Source organism: Pecten maximus, chromosome 17 (genome assembly GCF_902652985.1).
Source record: "Pecten maximus chromosome 17, xPecMax1.1, whole genome shotgun sequence".
Lineage (NCBI taxonomy): Eukaryota > Metazoa > Mollusca > Bivalvia > Pectinida > Pectinidae > Pecten > Pecten maximus.
Window position 1 is genome coordinate 3228296 of NC_047031.1, and position 17901 is coordinate 3246196.

Below are 17901 nucleotides of genomic sequence, written 5' to 3' on the forward strand. Positions count from 1 at the left end.
CATCCATCAGCCTACTACAAGTATTTGTCGATAGTTCGTCTATCTGGTCGGCTGCCATGGCAACATTGATGACAGTAAATATTCCTACAACTGGCAAATATAAACACACGATTAGAATTTAAATATAAAAGTAAACAGTAGTAAATTATTTAAAAGATAACAACAATAATTACGATAGCAATAGCTGACGGTAGAGTCAATTCTCTCCAGAAAACTGGCTCTGGCAGCCATACTAGTTGTTAGTCCTTTAAATATATAGTAGATACAGGGAATTAGATTGGTCTGTTATTTTAGTCATTTTAACGCGTTAAAACAAAAGCTACGACTTTTAACGCGTGAAACGAATGAAGCTGTTTATCACGTTAAATGCTAGCTAAGTAACACATTTTATCGCGTTAAAATTCCATGAAAACATTTAACGCGTTAAGCTTTAACGCGTTAAGACGTTAAGACTAGTTTTAACGCGTTAAATGTTATGTTTAACGCGTTAAATGTGTTTTACGCGTTAAATGTATCTCGTTTTTGACATGAACGGCCTTTCATACTGTACCCTTTACTTTTGTGGAATTCATTTAGAAAATAAAAAGGTTTTAAGGAAAAAATAAACCTTTAAAAGATTTTAATTTGTAAATATCTCCACAGAGCTTATGCAATTACACTCTATATTAGTGATTGGGGAACTCCAATGTTTATTTATAAATATTATGACGTAAGCGGTGGCCACTTACCCAAAACCACGACGAGAGAGGAGGAAGTTCACTACAAGACAAGACAAGACATGGCTTCAGGTACTCCTTTATATATACTAGAATATCTATGGTGTCTTATTTGATCTGATTACAAAGTTTCCTGTCGTGTAAAGAAATGATACAATTTGTAATTATTATAAAAGTTCTGACACCCGTGTATCGATCTTCGTATGGTGATTTAAGTTCGTCAACTCTGTGGTTCTGTTTTTATTTTTATGGCTGGCGGCAGATCAATCAGCCCGACTTTCCTATGGCCACAGGGACACGGTACAATAGTAATGTATGTATAAAATATATGGGGGGTCGATAGTGTTATGTTTATATCGACCCCCCATATATTTTATACATACATTACTAGTGTAACGTGTCCCTGTGCTCTGGCCCTGACACCATGTCTGGCCTACACCAATCAATGAAATGACAACACAGTGCCAGTTTATAAAGTTAGATATTTCATATGTATAATAAAATGATGTAAAAATGAAATATGATGATGGATATATACAAATTCAGGAAATAATGCTAACGCAATCTAATTATACAATGTATATCAGTGCGTCCAGTCTATATCTCATAATATGAATGGGGGGGGGACAACAATCTCTCCCCGAGGGTTGAGATCCCCCTATCTCACCCCAAAAAGGGGTGAATGATTGTTTTTCTCTTACCCTGCAGTTTTCTAATTGTAGTGTCAGTGACAAGTGGACAGTGGATGACTCGGTTAACTCTGATAATTAATACTTATTTTAATTTTTTTTGTGAATAATACTAATATTAACACTCAAGCGTTCCGTGTCAGGTCATAGTAGCTATATATAGGGTGAGATGAGAAAATCTCATCCCTGTAAAACTGTGGATATCTCTGTCCAAGGTAGGAGAAAAACATGTCTTGCACAAGCCTCAAATGGGGTATATATCCCAGTTTGAGGTAAAATACCTTAAATGAAGTATACAAATATATCCTAAGTGGGGTTATGCTGAGGTTTATTTATATACATGTACAGTAATTTGTTTGTGCGAGACCTGTTAAATGTAAACAAGTGTATCTCGACTATAACATATGCCTTCATTGGGAAAAGACCACCCGAAATAACCGCATTCACTGACTAAGGCTTAAGAGTGACTAGATCATGCCTAAAACTTAGAGAAATAAAACCACCCAACCCTAGGTAATTTAGAGGTCTATATAGGCCGTTGGTCGCATAGCGTTCTAGTGTTTGAACATGATGCAGTCACGCTAGTATCCGCCTTCGGCCCACGTTTGCCGAAGGGTTCATTGTGGTTTCTCCAGTTACTAAAACATTATTCTTATTGTATTTTATTGTATTTCCAGTACTTCTTATATATATTATGTGATTGTATTTGTGATTTTTTGTGTTCTGATAAAGGGGCGGATTGCCTCGAAAATTTAACAAACCTTATTGTTTACACTGTTTGAATTACTTCTTTGCCCCATATATATATATATTATATATATATTATGCCGATGTGGCGCAGCGGTATAGGCTGCGGATATTTCTGGCTAGGCGATTGGGTGCCGTAGATCGTGAGTTCGAGGCCCGGTCAGGGCACGAGTCAAAAAGTTGTCTTCCTTTGTCATTTGTGTAGCTAAGTTATAGATATATATATATATATTAGCACAATGTATCATATACACTATGTGTTGGTGATGCAAAGATATAGATTTGAATTTCCTGTCTTAGTTGTACCGAGAGAAATATATATATATAATATATGTACAATTCGTATCCATGTATGTAAATACATTGCGATCCAGATATTCATATCATCTTATAGACGACTCCCACAATGATCATGTCAGGGTATTTGGCCGACCATAACTGCGCCATTGAAACGTTCTTTTTTAAGAACGCCGATGTGGCACAGCGGTATAAGCTGCGGATATTTCTGGCTAGGCGATTGGGTGCCGTAGATCGTGAGTTCGAGGCCCGGTCAGGGCATGAGTCAAAAAGTTGTCTTCCTTAGTCATTTGTGTTGCTAAGTTATATATATATATATATATATATATATACATACAATGTACGTGTATTGGGTCTAGTATTAAGTAATAACGACTGTATAATGTACTGGATCCTAAGAAACAAATGTTGGATGCATATTATTGGATGTCTGTACTATCGTTATTACTACTTGACATATACATATATACTGTATATACCTGACTCTATGAAAGGTCTAAAGATGATCCAGCCAGTTACATGTAAGCCTCTACGATGCTAGAATATCTTATAAATTCAGGGATTTACTGGACACAAATTCCTGCGTATATTACTCCCAAAAAGGTCATAGGACTCTTATATAAAATACCTCTGTGTCCGATGAGAAGCAATTATTCATATTGGTTTCTTCCCCGATACATTAATGTCTTTGTTGGATTCGTACATACTATTTCTCATTTCAACAAATTTTATTGTTTTAAAAAAAAACAATTGGATTGAACATCAGGCTTAAGCCTATTTTAAGTTCTCTCCGTATTATAATAATATTAACAAAATAAAAACATCCGGTATTAATAGCATACAATGTAGAGTAATATATAGTATTACACACACACACACACACACACACACTCGCACATGTTATACATGTATATGTACAGGGGAAAGAAATTCAAATACTCTATGTATATAAACAGTGGGTTTTCCATTACTATTATGATTAGAATTTATAGATTTGTTTGATATTGCAATGTTATCTGCATGGATGGGAGGCAGGTGCCTAGTCAAACCAAGAGTTTCCGACAAAAATGTCCATGAGGTGCTTACACCCAGTAGTCATCCACTCATGGCTGAATACACACCTGCCCCCCAACCCAGGCAGACACTATGCACATATATGTGTTTTTAACTTTTTCTTTCCAGCTTAGAATAATTACGGTAATTATAAACTCAGAGTATTAAATGGTTTAGTATTACTCATCCAAAACAGGGTCACCTACACAGATTCTTGCGCAAAACTGCACAGACATGAACAAAATTTTTTAAGATGTTCATAATATCTCATCAACTATACAAGGATAAATGACAAATAAATTTTTACTAAGATCTTAATTTGATAAAAAATATACATGTACTAATGAACCACTAATTCCTAAGTTACACTGGTTTAGGCTGACCTTTACCCTTAGGACCAACTAATAGACATATAATAGACTTTCAGTACTAAAGACTTGAGTCAGACCCCGACTTTTGACTTAATGACTAATGTAATAGTCTATTTGTGTTTTTAATATATCTAATTACATTATCAAAGATATGAGTGTTTATATCATCACTGTAACTGTCAGAGCCATTTAGGAGTATATCAATATGAAAATATTCCTGCTTATGTAAATAATTTATTAGAGTATCTCTATGCACAATATAGTTAGGGCATAAAAAGAAAAAATGATATGAAGTTTCAAGTACAAATCCACAACTACAAACAGGCGATTCTATCAGGTGGTCTTTATAAAGATCATAATTTAATTGGCTTGCTACATTTCTCAACTGACACAAAAGTATGTTTTCATTTCTATTTCCTTTATATTTAAAGATTGAGGAAGTAGTATTTCTAATATCATTACCCGCCGATATCAAGTTTCGAAATTTTGAAATGGTTGGTGCATTTAATGTATCAAAATCAAGGTCATTAAACTCTCGTACCATGGAGGGAAAAAAACTATGAAAATAATTTTCAGAGTGACATAGTGGTGGGTTGAAAGCCCTGATGGTTCTTAAAGGGTAGTTCTGTTCATCAATATTATTTTTAAAAACGTTTACAATCTCAGTAAGATAGGAAGGTGTATCATTGTGTATTATTTTGTACATCAGCAGATATTTATGTTTCTTCCGTCTGGACTCCAATGTTTCCCATCCTAGCTCATTATACAATTTTTCATGTGAGGTTCCCCTACGTAGGCCAGTTATAATACGAGCAGCTTCAATTTGAATCGATTCTAATAAATTTTTACATTGCTGAGAGCAATTATCCCAGATCACATCAGCATAATCAAGTATAGGCCTAATAAAAGCAGTAAAAATAGTAGTAAGTGAGCTTCTATCAATTTTATATTTAAGATATTTCAAAATATTAAGACGTTTACAGGCTTTTTGGTAGATATTGTGAATATGATTATTCCATGTACCATCAGCTGAAAATAAAACACCAAGGTGACTATGTGAGTCATTATTTTCTATTGCTGTGTCAGCAAAAAATAGTGGTAAGTGTACAGTATTTCTTTTTCTGGTAAATAAAACTGATTTAGTTTTGAGGGGTTAAATATAACATCCCATTGTTTTGCCCAAATATTGATAGTTTGTAGATCTTCATTTAGCAAGTCAGTAGCAATAATTTTATTATGATTATCAATAATGGCAAATAATGATGTATCATCTGCAAACAGTTTTATAGAATTATTAACATCATTAGTTATGTCATTTATATAAATAAGAAATAACAGAGGACCCAGTACTGAACCCTGAGGAACCCCTGCATTGACAGTACGGAAAGAAGAGTAATGTCCTTCAGTAATGACTCTTTGTTTTCTATCCTTTAAATAATTCCGAAACCATTCCAATAATTTCCCTGTAATTCCACATTTTTTTAGTTTATACAATAGCCCCTCATGCCAAACTCTATCAAATGCTTTGCTTATATCACAAAATATAAATTGTAACTCATTTCCTATATCTAAATTACTAGTGATAGTATGATAAATAGACAACAGTTGATTTACAGTAGAATCTTTTGGTGTAAAGCCAGATTGGTGATTTGAAATGATATTATGTTGTTTGACAAAATTGTACAAATATTTAAATATTATCTTTTCACATAGTTTACTAAAGCAATTGGTAATTGATATTGGTCTATAATTAGTTGGTTCATTTCGGGTGCCATTACCCTTATAAATTGCATTAACATTTGCCATTTTCCAGTTATCTGGTATTTCCCCAGTCTGTAAGGTTTTATTAATAAGTAATTGTAAAGGTAGGATAATACTTGACTTGAGATTTTTCACAACCTTTGGTATAATTCCATCTGGACCAGATGGTTTATTTACATTTAACAAAGTTACTTGATCTTCCACATCCTGTTCAGATACATATATATTATCAAGTATAAAAGGTGTGTGATTTTCATCATTACTGGAAGTATCAAGATTTTGCAGATTATCAGAAGAGTTTTGCGATAGAAGTAAAATAATTATTAAGTATCTCAGCTTTCTCAGTTGGATGATGTACTGTTCTGTGGTTATGTGTAAGTGGTGGTATTTGAGATTGTTTATTGTTAATTCCAGTGACTGACCTAGCAATTTTCCACCGTTTATTGGGAGGTATTGACTTATTAGATAAAGAAGTTTGTAAGTGCTTAAAATAGTCATTTTTTGCATTACGAACCAGATCAATAACATAATTTCTTGATTGTTTATACTCAAGCCAGTGTTGTGGGTTATTGGTGTTTTTAGCTTTTTTATGTTTTCTATTCCTACGTCTCATTTCTAGCCTTATAGTGTTTGTCATCCAGGGTTTATCTCGTGGCCTTATTAGTACTGTTTTATGTGGTATGTAATTATCAACTAGTTCTGCTATAACATCAACAAGATATTGATTAAAATCATGAACATTCAAGTTATTGTCTAGTAAGTGCCAGTCAATATCATTTATTATGTTATTAATAGATTCATAGTCGGCTTCATCATAACGCCAGATAGTTTTATTATAACATGTATATTTAGTAGTAGTATATGATATTTGGAAGAATATTGGGGAATGGTCACTACAAAAAGGTGTGTCAACAGTTATACTTTTAATTAAATTGCAGTTGTTTGTTAAAACTACATCAATGGCTGTTGAGGTATTTTCAGTAATTCTAGTAGGTTGGGTATTCATACAATTCAAATTAAATTTTGCCAATAGTCGAGCAAAGTGAGATGTGGGTTGCATTGTAAGTGTGTCAACATTAATGTCACCAGTAATTATAATATCTAAGTTAGTGTCGCTAGCTAACTCTAGATTCTGATCTAAATTATTCCAGTATTCTACTCTTGATTCAGGCCTATATATACAGCATAGTAGGAATTTATGATGTTCAATTGAAACCTCTAACCATATTAGCTCAAGACCATCCCTTTCTAAATCCCTTCTTCTAGAAGTTTTAACTGTATTTTTATAATATATCATTACACCTCCTCCAAAGCCAGTAAATCTATCTTTACGATGAGCATTATAAGAATCAATTTGGATATCTTCATCTGAAATTACATTAGTTAAATGGGTTTCAGTTAAACAAATGATATCGTAGGAATTCAGCTCTGCTTCTATTATATCAATCTTATTTCGCAGGGATCTAACATTTAGACAAGCTATTTTTATATTATGTGGGCCAGGGTTTTGTTCAACATTCATAGATAGTAATAACAACATTTCAGTCATGTTCAAAATAAATTCATCATTTATCCTCTTAAGTAGGAGATCGAAGTACAATATTGAAATCATACAATGCGTTGCTGCAAGCCGATCGTATACAAACAGTAGTGCACTATACAAGCTACCCATTTTCATATGTAAACCCATAGCAACACTGGATTGAGAGTATACGATCAGCCCGGAGCAACATATTGACATGCCAAAGTAGCCAAATACTAATAAGTACCTATAAATTACACATATGTGACCAGTTTTAGATGCGAATACAGATACACTGAAACATAATAACATAAAATTAGATAGAAAAATAACACTTACAACATACACACACCATGCACTCTCCATCTCATCAACGACTTGTTCGATATCTCTTAGGCAATCAGGTCATGCTGTTTAAGTTCATTTGAGTGTTTGGATAAAAACAGAGATAGACTTCAGCTGAAAACGCTTTGGTGATTCAGATGAATCAAGATGTTGGGTCAAGGTCATGTACTTATCAGTGCGGAATGCGGAACTATGTTGGTAGACGGACTTGAGTATATCAAATAATGAACTGTAAATTAAGATAAGTATTTGTAACAACAATACACATGCTTATCAGCCTGCTGTTTATAATTTCATATGTGCATTTAGTGCATACATTTATATAGGTTTTGATTAAATTACTATTTAATAAGAATTCTTATGAGCGGATAATCATCATTAGCTATCCATTTTGCAATCCGTTCTTCAATCCGTTATTCCGCATAATAAGTAAACCACGTGGTAGCCCACACAGCGTGTTTGTAAACAAAACGTTATCTAAACCAAAAATGAGAAAAGTACGAAAGCCGGTTGGGACCATTTTCGTAGAAAAAAATAAAAAAAAATTTCGCGTAATAACGCGAAACTATCGCGTTATATCGCGAAACTAACGCGTTATATCGCGAAACTTTCGCGTAATTACGCGAAACTATCGCGTAATATCGCGAAACTTTCGCGTTATTACGCGAAACTAACGCGTTATTTCGCGAAACTAGCGCGTTATTACGCGAAACTAACGCGTAATATCGCGAAACTTACGCGTTATTACGCGAAACTAACGCGTTATTACGCGAAACTAACGCGTAATTACGCGAAATATTATTATATGACTGTGATTTCCCCCCTTTCCAGATTGGGCAATTCTAAACATTATCCCTTTGATCAAATATTATTATCAACCCCGAATCCGTGCCTCAGTGTAGGACAAAACACCCCCGTCCCTTACCCCCATCCCCCGGACAAAAGCCCCTTCTATATAAATTTAGTTGGTATACGTTATATACTATTAGTAAATCTGTATTTTTTAATAGTATTTTATCAATAATCATCGATTACATGGTGCCATCAGGTTCCTAAAACATCTCCTTTTTCAGTATCTGTGTCTCAAGTTATAATATAATGACTGCCTTACCAAACATGTTGCTCTGTCTTGTAATCATTTTAATTTTAGGAATGATTAAAATCAAAGAAATCATATAAAAAAACAAATTGATACCTGTGCAAATAAAGACATTTCACTGTTGGGCTTTTGTCCGTACCCTCTCTCGCTACAGAGTGATACAACCACCCAATAACTCGAATACGCACCCAAATATAATAACAGGGTCTCTCCCGCAATCCGTGACGTCAAATCCAGGGTGACATAACAATCCAACAACTCGATTACACAACCCAAATATAGTAACAAGGGAATGTCCAACTATCCGTGTCGTCACAAATGTATACTTACATGTACGTGTAGGTATGTACTCCCGGACAGAGTTTAATAGACTGAATTTTTAGATGTTTTAGCATTTACATTTTGTTGAATTTTAAGCAATAATAAATAATGAAGTTTAAATTCATTGTTGACTTTGACTTTTTAAATGTCATTTTGAACCTTTCTCCAGTCGATCACTATTATTTTTTCAATCCTATGACAGGTAATGATAATCATTCTGTAATATGAAAATGTTGCAGTTTTGTCATATAATAAAGCAGTTATCAACCTGTTTTCAGGTGAATACGATGACCTTCGGCCTCGGGAAATATCATTTTCTCGAGTTGTTTATAAATCATCATATTTACCTGAAAACAGGTCGATAATTGTATAATATCACGAAACTTTTGCGTTATAATGCTTAGCAGGTTATATCAGACGATGAAATGGTTTCAGAGTATCAGATACTGACTGTAAAGATGGAGGGCGAGAACCAAGATTTTTTTTCTGTCCAGAATTTTGTAATTCTTTGAGAATGAATAATGCAACATCGTATATATCCGAGAACTAATTTCCTTATTGTTAAACACTATCGTTTCAAAGTTCGTTTACGTGTTGAATTGCTTAAAACAGCACTATCCACTATTGTTAAAAAAACTCAAAATTTCAGCTTGGGATAGGAGGCTAAGCTCAGAATAAAAACTCACTAAACTGTCGTGCCTCATGTCAATACTCTTCAAAAGTAGCCGATACTTCTTATAACTATCAATATATATTCGTGATATAACGCGTTAGTTTCGCGTAATAACGCGTAAGTTTCGCGTAATAACGCGTTAGTTTCGCGTTATAACGCGTAAGTTTCGCGAAATAACGCGAAAGTTTCGCGATATAACGCGTTAGTTTCGCGTAATTACGCGAAAGTTTCGCGATATAACGCGTTAGTTTCGCGTAATAACGCGAAAGTTTCGCGATATAACGCGTTAGTTTCGCGTAATTACGCGAAAGTTTCGCGATATAACGCGTTAGTTTCGCGTAATAACGCGAATTTTTTTTTATTTTCTTCTTCAAAAATGGTCCCAACCGGCTTTCGTAGAAAAGACTTGCACTATAGTTAGATCAAAAGAAGAATACAAGTGCACACATTTGTTTACCATACTATATTATAAGTTGACATCATATATAAACAAAAGGTATAGTATCACGAGTTTAATTTATACTACTTTATGATAATAATTTATATTGTAACGTCAACTATAACCATGGTTATAACAGTAAGAACATAGCGCATCACATTATTTTCAGGTTCTAAGCCAATGGCTTTAGTTTTGTATGAGAAACATTATAATCAATTTACATGTAGTTATATGTATACATAATATTTACATTTTACATTTACTGTAACAATAAACATGTACATTTAATAGCTCTCCAGATTACATTCAAGTGCTCAGATATTATATATAATGCAACGATTAGCATGTAATTTATTTCATTTGTATACACTGTATGTACATATCGCTGTAAATGCTTATCAAGTTCACCATGTATATGTATTAATCTGATATATCATCTGGTGTAATTCTCTTACATAATGCAATATTTATCTTTTGAAAAAATAACAAAAACATCGATATAATGCACTGGGGGGGGCGTGTATATAACATGACTATATCGTCATCGGCAATAATTATCAATTAAACCAGAGAAACAATCAGATACATATGCCAACTTGGTATAATTAATTAGTCACCACTTCCATGGGTAGCATTTTTGGTTGTTGCGCTCATTGTTGCGGGTTTAGTTTGTGATGATGATTTTGGGGCTCTTGAGTTAAAATTTCTGCCTGCTTTGAGAAATGATTTCTTTGGTGGTATTTTGGTGGTTTCACGCGCATTAATACTGGCATTTGACTTGATAGCAGAGCTAGCGGTGGCTGCAGACATAGTTGGATTTGTCATAGTGGTGGTCAGCAATGGTGGGTCCGGGTATGCACTCAGCTCAGATAACTTGGTTACATGGGCATGACCTCCTTGATTGTTACGAATCACTATCCGGCCGTCTGTCGTCCACGTACCAGATATAAGACCCTGTTTTTTTAAGAATCTGGCCTTGGCAAACACAGTAGCACGTTGCTTGGTCAGCGCCTCGTTTATATAGAATGAGGGCGGGGTACCGGTATTACTAATTTCAAAGCTGGATTCTCTGGACTCTCTCCGATTTCTCCATAGCCCCCTCCGCGCCTCGTAAATCTCGGCCCTGACCCTATAAGACACAAATCTGACAATAATGTCGCGAGGGTAATTACGGGACATGGGCCCTACTCTATGGGATCTGCTGATGTCATTCAGTGTAAGGAGGATTCCTAGTTCGTCATTACACACTTTTAATATTAGGTCATCAGTGTTTTCATTTTCATCTTCCACAATACCTCGAAATTTGAGACATGTTCGTCTGGAATACTGTTCCATATCAGATACTCTATCCTCAAGTTGTTTGATATGATCCTGGAGCTGGGTAATGCCCAATGCAGATAAAAGAGTATTTTTAAATAAATCATTTGTCATTAATTGGGTAACCACTTCCTGTATAACAACAGGATCTGTAATTCCTTGAATTACACTAATACTGGACTGAATTGGTTCAGATAAGCTCATAGCGGTACTCATAGTGGTAACAATATAGCGACTCAAATAGTGAATAGTCAAACACTGGCCACGGGTGTAAACAATGAAGTGTGTATATGTAAAAATGTACATGTAGCCTAATCAATATGGAGTATGCTTGAAGGTCACAGGTACGGGTCGATTCAAAATTTGAAATGGCTGTATGACCACGAAATGGAAAGTTCACATGGATTATGAAGACCCAAGATAATCACCAGTTCATTGATAGTTAAAAACTCACAATTTCTTGGAGCATATCTCTCATTGGATAATATAAACAGACATTTGATGACCGTCCGTAATCTACACTGCCGCCATCCTTGACCGGAAGTTGAATATTGTACTATATTTGCATTAATTTAACATTGACAAATTAGAGTGATAAATAGAATATAAATTGACAGTGTTTTTATTTGGAAATGCCTGTTTCTACTTATAGCAACAAGTGCATTTCAGTTTCAATAGGGGCTTATAGTTATAATAACACATACCAGGAATGGCTTTTTCATACTGGTACATTTTGTATATGTACTTATGTAATGATTTGCAGCAATATACAATGTATTACATATACAGACGTCTCTCACAAGATGTAGGATAGATAATGTGGGACCCTGGCCCGAGGCGGCATGTCCTTATATATGTATACTATGGTATATTGGTGGCAAGAAATTTGTGTGAAATGTCCGTACACCCGTTGATTGGTCGGATGTCCAGACCAATACATAAACAGATACAGGCCCCCAGACGCCTACTGCCCCCACCACCCCACCCCGCGCTTATGAAACAGAACATACTCAATACACACAGTACAGTGAATTACGTCACTGATGAGTACAACATACCTGTACATATGCATTGTGTAATACCAGGTTATAGGAATACCCTAGGCCTGTCTACACTGACCTCGGACTGGGTCCCCCCCCCCCCCCCCCCCCATATACATTCTACCATGTTTGCTATGCAACGCCAGTTTTGATTGGTTTAAAACCATGTATTATTTTCCAATAATACACGCTCGTGCCAATAATACACGCTCGTGAGTCACGGCTGTTACAATTTTATATACGGTATCTAAAATTCACCCATTTCATAAAGGGTTTATATAGCCGAGTGGGCTAATGGGTTAGTCATTCAATACATTTTTATCACGACGCGAGTTCGAATCCTACTGAGGCCCTCTCTTTTTTTCTTTTTCTTTTTTTTTTTAATTTTCAAAATCAATGCCATATGATATATGCTTTTGATCGTAGTACTGTATTGCCTGTATATTTTCATCAACAAATAATGCAATACTCAAGAAATAAATTACATGGTTTTCTCAGGGTTTCTTTGCTGTTTTTCTATTAGAAAGAGGTCGATCTCAGAACTAAACAGTACATGGTAGAATAGAAATAATCAACTTTGACTCGTGTATTGTTGCAGGATATACAACTCGGACTCGGATATTTTGCAATTTTAATTAATAACTCAGGCCTGCGGCCTTTATTATTAATTTAATTGCAAAATATCCTCGTCCTCGTTGTATATCCTGCAACAATACAGGAATCATCGTTAATTATTTCTTAAGAAAACCGCCAGTCAGATTGAACAAGCAGATAGTTCAAGCACATATTTTTTTTTCAATAACGTGGAAATTTTCGAGATTTACAGCCAACTTCAACAATTAACAAATTTACAATATCACTGGTAAATTAAAATAAAAATTCTTTAAAACCATATTTTAAAACAACGCTATATGCCTTAAAACATATCCACAGGTAATTCATTGTTTATAGATTTGCCTAATGTTTATGTTAATGGAGGTACATCTCCGATATCATTATGTCTTAATTAAATTGTAGTCTTCTGGTAAAAAGGGTTCGGCTATATAGCATTGAAGGAATATGATCAAAACTGCTGTGGGTATCCGTTTCAAATTGCTCAGAGATCCCTGGTCCATCATGGTCTTATTGACTTTTTCATTTACATAAAATATCATTGTTACAGGCACACACCAAATATAATATTACTTCTGTTGATAAGAGAGAGAGAAATAGACATAAACATGTATAGTCTAGGCTTGGCCATTGTGGCCATTGTAATGTTTCCAGTTCCCTATATTGAAAATTTGATAATATGATTTTGTACGTATTCATGTATTTTATTGATATTAATTTTTTTTTTTCAGAAATTCATGACAGTACAGGTGACATAGATGGTGGAACGCAGTCACCTTCAAATCACGGCCACAGGGATGGTACAGTATCTCCTCCTACTCATCAAGGTTTTTGTTTAATTCTTAGCCTTTTTTCCAAGAGCTTTGCCACTTAACTTCAAACAAATTTCTTACAGAATTTTAGAAACCTAATTTATACACATGTAGCTAAAAAGTCATAAAGATAAATATATATATATGAACCTGCCAATATAACAAACTCTTAAGTATGCCTTTTTAAAGAGCTCTGATTGCAAATAAACTCTCTTAAGGAATTGGGAACAGTTATGTATTGAATATGTTTTGATGGCCATGGGTATAAACAGACATTAATGTATATTTTTCAGATGATGATACCATAAAGGACAGGAGGTTGTGCTCTGCCAGACAAAAGGATGATAAAGACGTCACCCAGACTAAAGACGTCCAGACTAAAGACGTCACCCAGCGAAATAGTCTGAAAGGTATGTAACTGACCACATGGGTGACTCCTCAGTATGCTTAGAATTGTTCTCTGAGTTTGAGAGGTTTCAAGTAACCTTTTTAAAAATATGAATACATGTATATAGTTTTATATAAGTGTAAAAGAACATTTAATTTATTATGTTCATGCAATCTGAAAAAGTGTGGAGATTTTTCAGAGCATTTAATAAGATATTCTTTATAATTTTGTGACAAACGTTTGCTCTTCATAAAACTTTTAGTTGTCTGAAAATTGATAATTTCATTCATTTGTTTCAGATGGGTTATCTAACATTCCACAACAACAATGTGAAGAGCAAAATAAGTATGTTGTTGTTTTTGCCGTGTCCTTCAATGCTTGTTTGCTATAAGTGTCTGTATAACTTTCAAAATAATAATTTACTTTTTCCAAAACTGTTCCATAATGCATGGAAGTTGGGCCTGTACTATCACGACTGTCACAAGCTTAGTTTTAATTCCAGGCCTAAAGACAAACATCTTAAGTACATATAAGATATTTTTTAGTATTTTTTTTTTCTCAAAGACGTAAAATTGATTTATGAATAAATATAACCCAACACAAGTAAATAGTTGTTTGCACCATACATGTAAATGCATATTGTTTCCTTTGTAGACCTTCTGATGCTGTGTCCATTACTGTAACTCAGGATAGTCAAGGCATCTCTGAGATTTTGGGCATGATAGCATCCTCACAGAATAAAAGAGGCTCTACCATTGTCTATCCAGAGGTAAACACTGATAGCAGAATGGCAACTATTTTAATCTAATTTGGTCAGAAACATCCTTTGGGGAAGGGGAACAGATTTTGCATAAATGGTTACTCTGACCCCCAAGGGGCCAAAGGGGCGGGGCCTAACGGGGAAATAGAGGTAATTTCTTCAAATCGCTACTAGTCATAAAGTTATGAATGGATTTGAACCCAATTTGGTCAGAAACATTCTTGGGGGAAGGGGAACAGATTTTGCATAAATGGTGACTCTGACCCCCAAGGGGCCAAAGGGGCGGGGCCTAACGGGGAAATAGAGGTAATTTCTTCAAATCGCTACTAGTCATAAAGTTATGAATGGATTTGAACCCAATTTGGTCAGAAACATTCTTGGGGGAAGGGGAACAGATTTTGCATAAATGGTGACTCTGACCCCCAAGGGGCCAAAGGGGCGGGGCCTAATGGGGAAATAGAGGTAATTCCTTTATATCGCTACTAGTCATAAAGTTATGAATGGATTTAAATCCAATTTGGTCAGAAACATCCTTTGGGGAAGTGGAACAGATTTTGCATAAATGGTCACTCTGACCCCCAAGGGGCCAAAGGGGCGGGGCCTAACGGGGAAATAGAGGTGATTTCTTCAAATCGCTACTAGTCATAAAGTTATGAATGGATTTGAACCCAATTTGGTCAGAAACATTCCTGGGGGAAGGGGAACAGATTTTGCATAAATGGTGACTCTGACCCCCAAGGGGCCAAAGGAGCGGGGCCTAATGGGGAAATAGAGGTAATTCCTTCAAATCGCTACTAGTCATAAAGTTATGAATGGATTTCAACCCAATTTGGTCGGAAACATTCTTGGGTGAAGGGGAACAGATTATGCATAAATGGTGACTCTGACCCCCAAGGGGCCTGAGGGGCGGGCCCAATAGAGGAAATTGAGGCAATTCCTTAAAATCGCTACTTGTCATAAGTTATGAATGGATTTAAATCCAATTTGGTCAGAAACATCCTTTGGGGAAGGGGAACAGATTTTGCATAAATGGTTACTCTGACCCCCAAGGGGCCAAAGGGGCGGGGCCTAATGGGGAAATAGAGGTAATTCCTTCAAATCGCTACTAGTCATAAAGTTATGAATGGATTTCAACCCAATTTGGTCGGAAACATTCTTGGGGGAAGGGGAACAGATTATGCATAAATGGTGACTCTGACCCCCTAGGGGCCTGAGGGGCGGGGCCTAATGAGGAAATAGAGGTAATTCCTTCAAATCGCTACTAGTCATAAAGTTATGAATGGATTTCAATCCAATTTAATCAGAAACATTCTTGGGGGAGGAGGAACAGATTTTGCATAAATGGTGACTCTGACCCCCTAGGGGCCTGAGGGGCGGGGCCCAATAGAGGAAATTGAGGCAATTCCTTAAAATCGCTACTTGTCATCAAGTTATGAATGGATTTGAACCCAATTTGGTCAGAAACATCCTTCAGGGAAGGGAAACAGATTTTGCATAAATGATTACTCTGACCCCCAAGGGGCCAAAGGGGCGGGGCCTAATGGGGAAATAGAGGTAATTCCTTCAAATCGCTACTAGTCATAAAGTTATGAATGGATTTCAACCCAATTTGGTCGGAAACATTCTTGGGGGAAGGGGAACAGATTATGCATAAATGGTGACTCTGACCCCCTAGGGGCCTGAGGGGCGGGGCCTAATGAGGAAATAGAGGTAATTCCTTCAAATCGCTACTTGTCATAAAGTTATGAATGGATTTCAATCCAATTTAATCAGAAACATTCTTGGGGGAAGGGGAACAGATTTTGCATAAATGGTGACTCTGACCCCCAAGGGGCCTGAGGGGCGGGGCCCAATAGAGGAAATTGAGGCAATTCCTTAAAATCGCTACTTGTCATAAAGTTATGAATGGATTTAAATCCAATTTGGTCAGAAACATCCTTTGGGGAAGGGGAACAGATTTTGCATGAATGGTTACTCTGACCCCCAAGGTAGCAGTGTACAGTAAAAATGCCAAATTCTGAAAAATATGGCACATGCTTTAGATATGTAAACATTGCCAGTTAACCTTACATATAACCTCTAATAAAGTATATATATTTGAAATCTGTACAACATTTGCAATTTTAATAGAGCTCTGAAGGATAAGTAAACTGATATTTTCTGTGATTTTTAGAGCTGTGAATACCATGGTAACAGCTTAAAAAATTCTCAAAAATTGCAAAATATTATGATATTTAACCCAAAATGGCACAATTCTCTACACAATTTTTTTTCTGAAACCTATTTAAAATTAAATATCTCTATCCCAAAGACAGAATTAATCTTGTTTGGACATATGTTGTAAATTAAGTTTTTCCGCTATCTTACCTTTTCTGTGGGCTTCCATTTTGCGCTGTAGGCGAAACTAAATTTCCTGTGTAAACACACGTTCAGAAAATCCGGATATTTAAAATCCGGAACCAATTTATTGACTTTTGTTTTAATAAATGTGAAGCCTGTATGTACTACTTCATACTGGATATACCAATTATAGTGTACATTTATTTTTTCATTTTTTATACATATCATAATACAGGAGTTATTTGCTTAACAAAAAAATTGCCCATGGCCAGGCTGTCTTACTGTGGTGTGCTACCTTATACATCACTTTTGTTAATTCTAATTTTACTAAAAACCCCATGAATGTCTAGAATATGTTCCGACCAACAAAATGACATATCGGGTTACTGTGTATCTTTAATAGTCACCGAGTATTGCTGATTTCCCTGAGAGGTGTATTTTGACAACTTTTTCTCCCAATCCAGTAATAAGGGGAGGTAAATTTAAAGATGAAAACTCCCATAATTCTGTATATCTCTTGAATATAGTTGTGTTTTGAGTTGAATGTGGTACTTTGAGTCTCTGTGCATGTAATCAAGCAAAAAAATACTATACAACTA

General features: G+C 35.4%; 1 protein-coding gene across 3 annotated transcripts; it reads left to right on the forward strand.

Annotated features, from left to right (window-relative positions):
• Positions 1-658: 658 nt before the first annotated feature.
• LOC117314980 lies at positions 659-15094 on the forward strand. Of its 3 annotated transcripts, none has more exons than XM_033869104.1 (5): positions 674-788; positions 13734-13802; positions 14108-14224; positions 14502-14547; positions 14857-15092. In XM_033869104.1, the coding sequence occupies exons 1-5, from the start codon at positions 686-688 to the stop codon at positions 15008-15010; spliced, it is 489 nt and encodes a 162-aa protein (XP_033724995.1). In that variant the 5' UTR covers positions 674-685; the 3' UTR covers positions 15011-15092. The 3 variants fall into 3 exon arrangements, with proteins under 3 accessions (XP_033724996.1, XP_033724995.1, XP_033724994.1); XM_033869103.1 differs by having other exon boundaries at positions 684-788; positions 13734-13829; positions 14857-15086; XM_033869105.1 differs by lacking the exon at positions 14108-14224 and having other exon boundaries at positions 659-788; positions 13734-13829; positions 14857-15094.
• The last annotated feature ends 2807 nt before the right edge of the window (positions 15095-17901 follow it).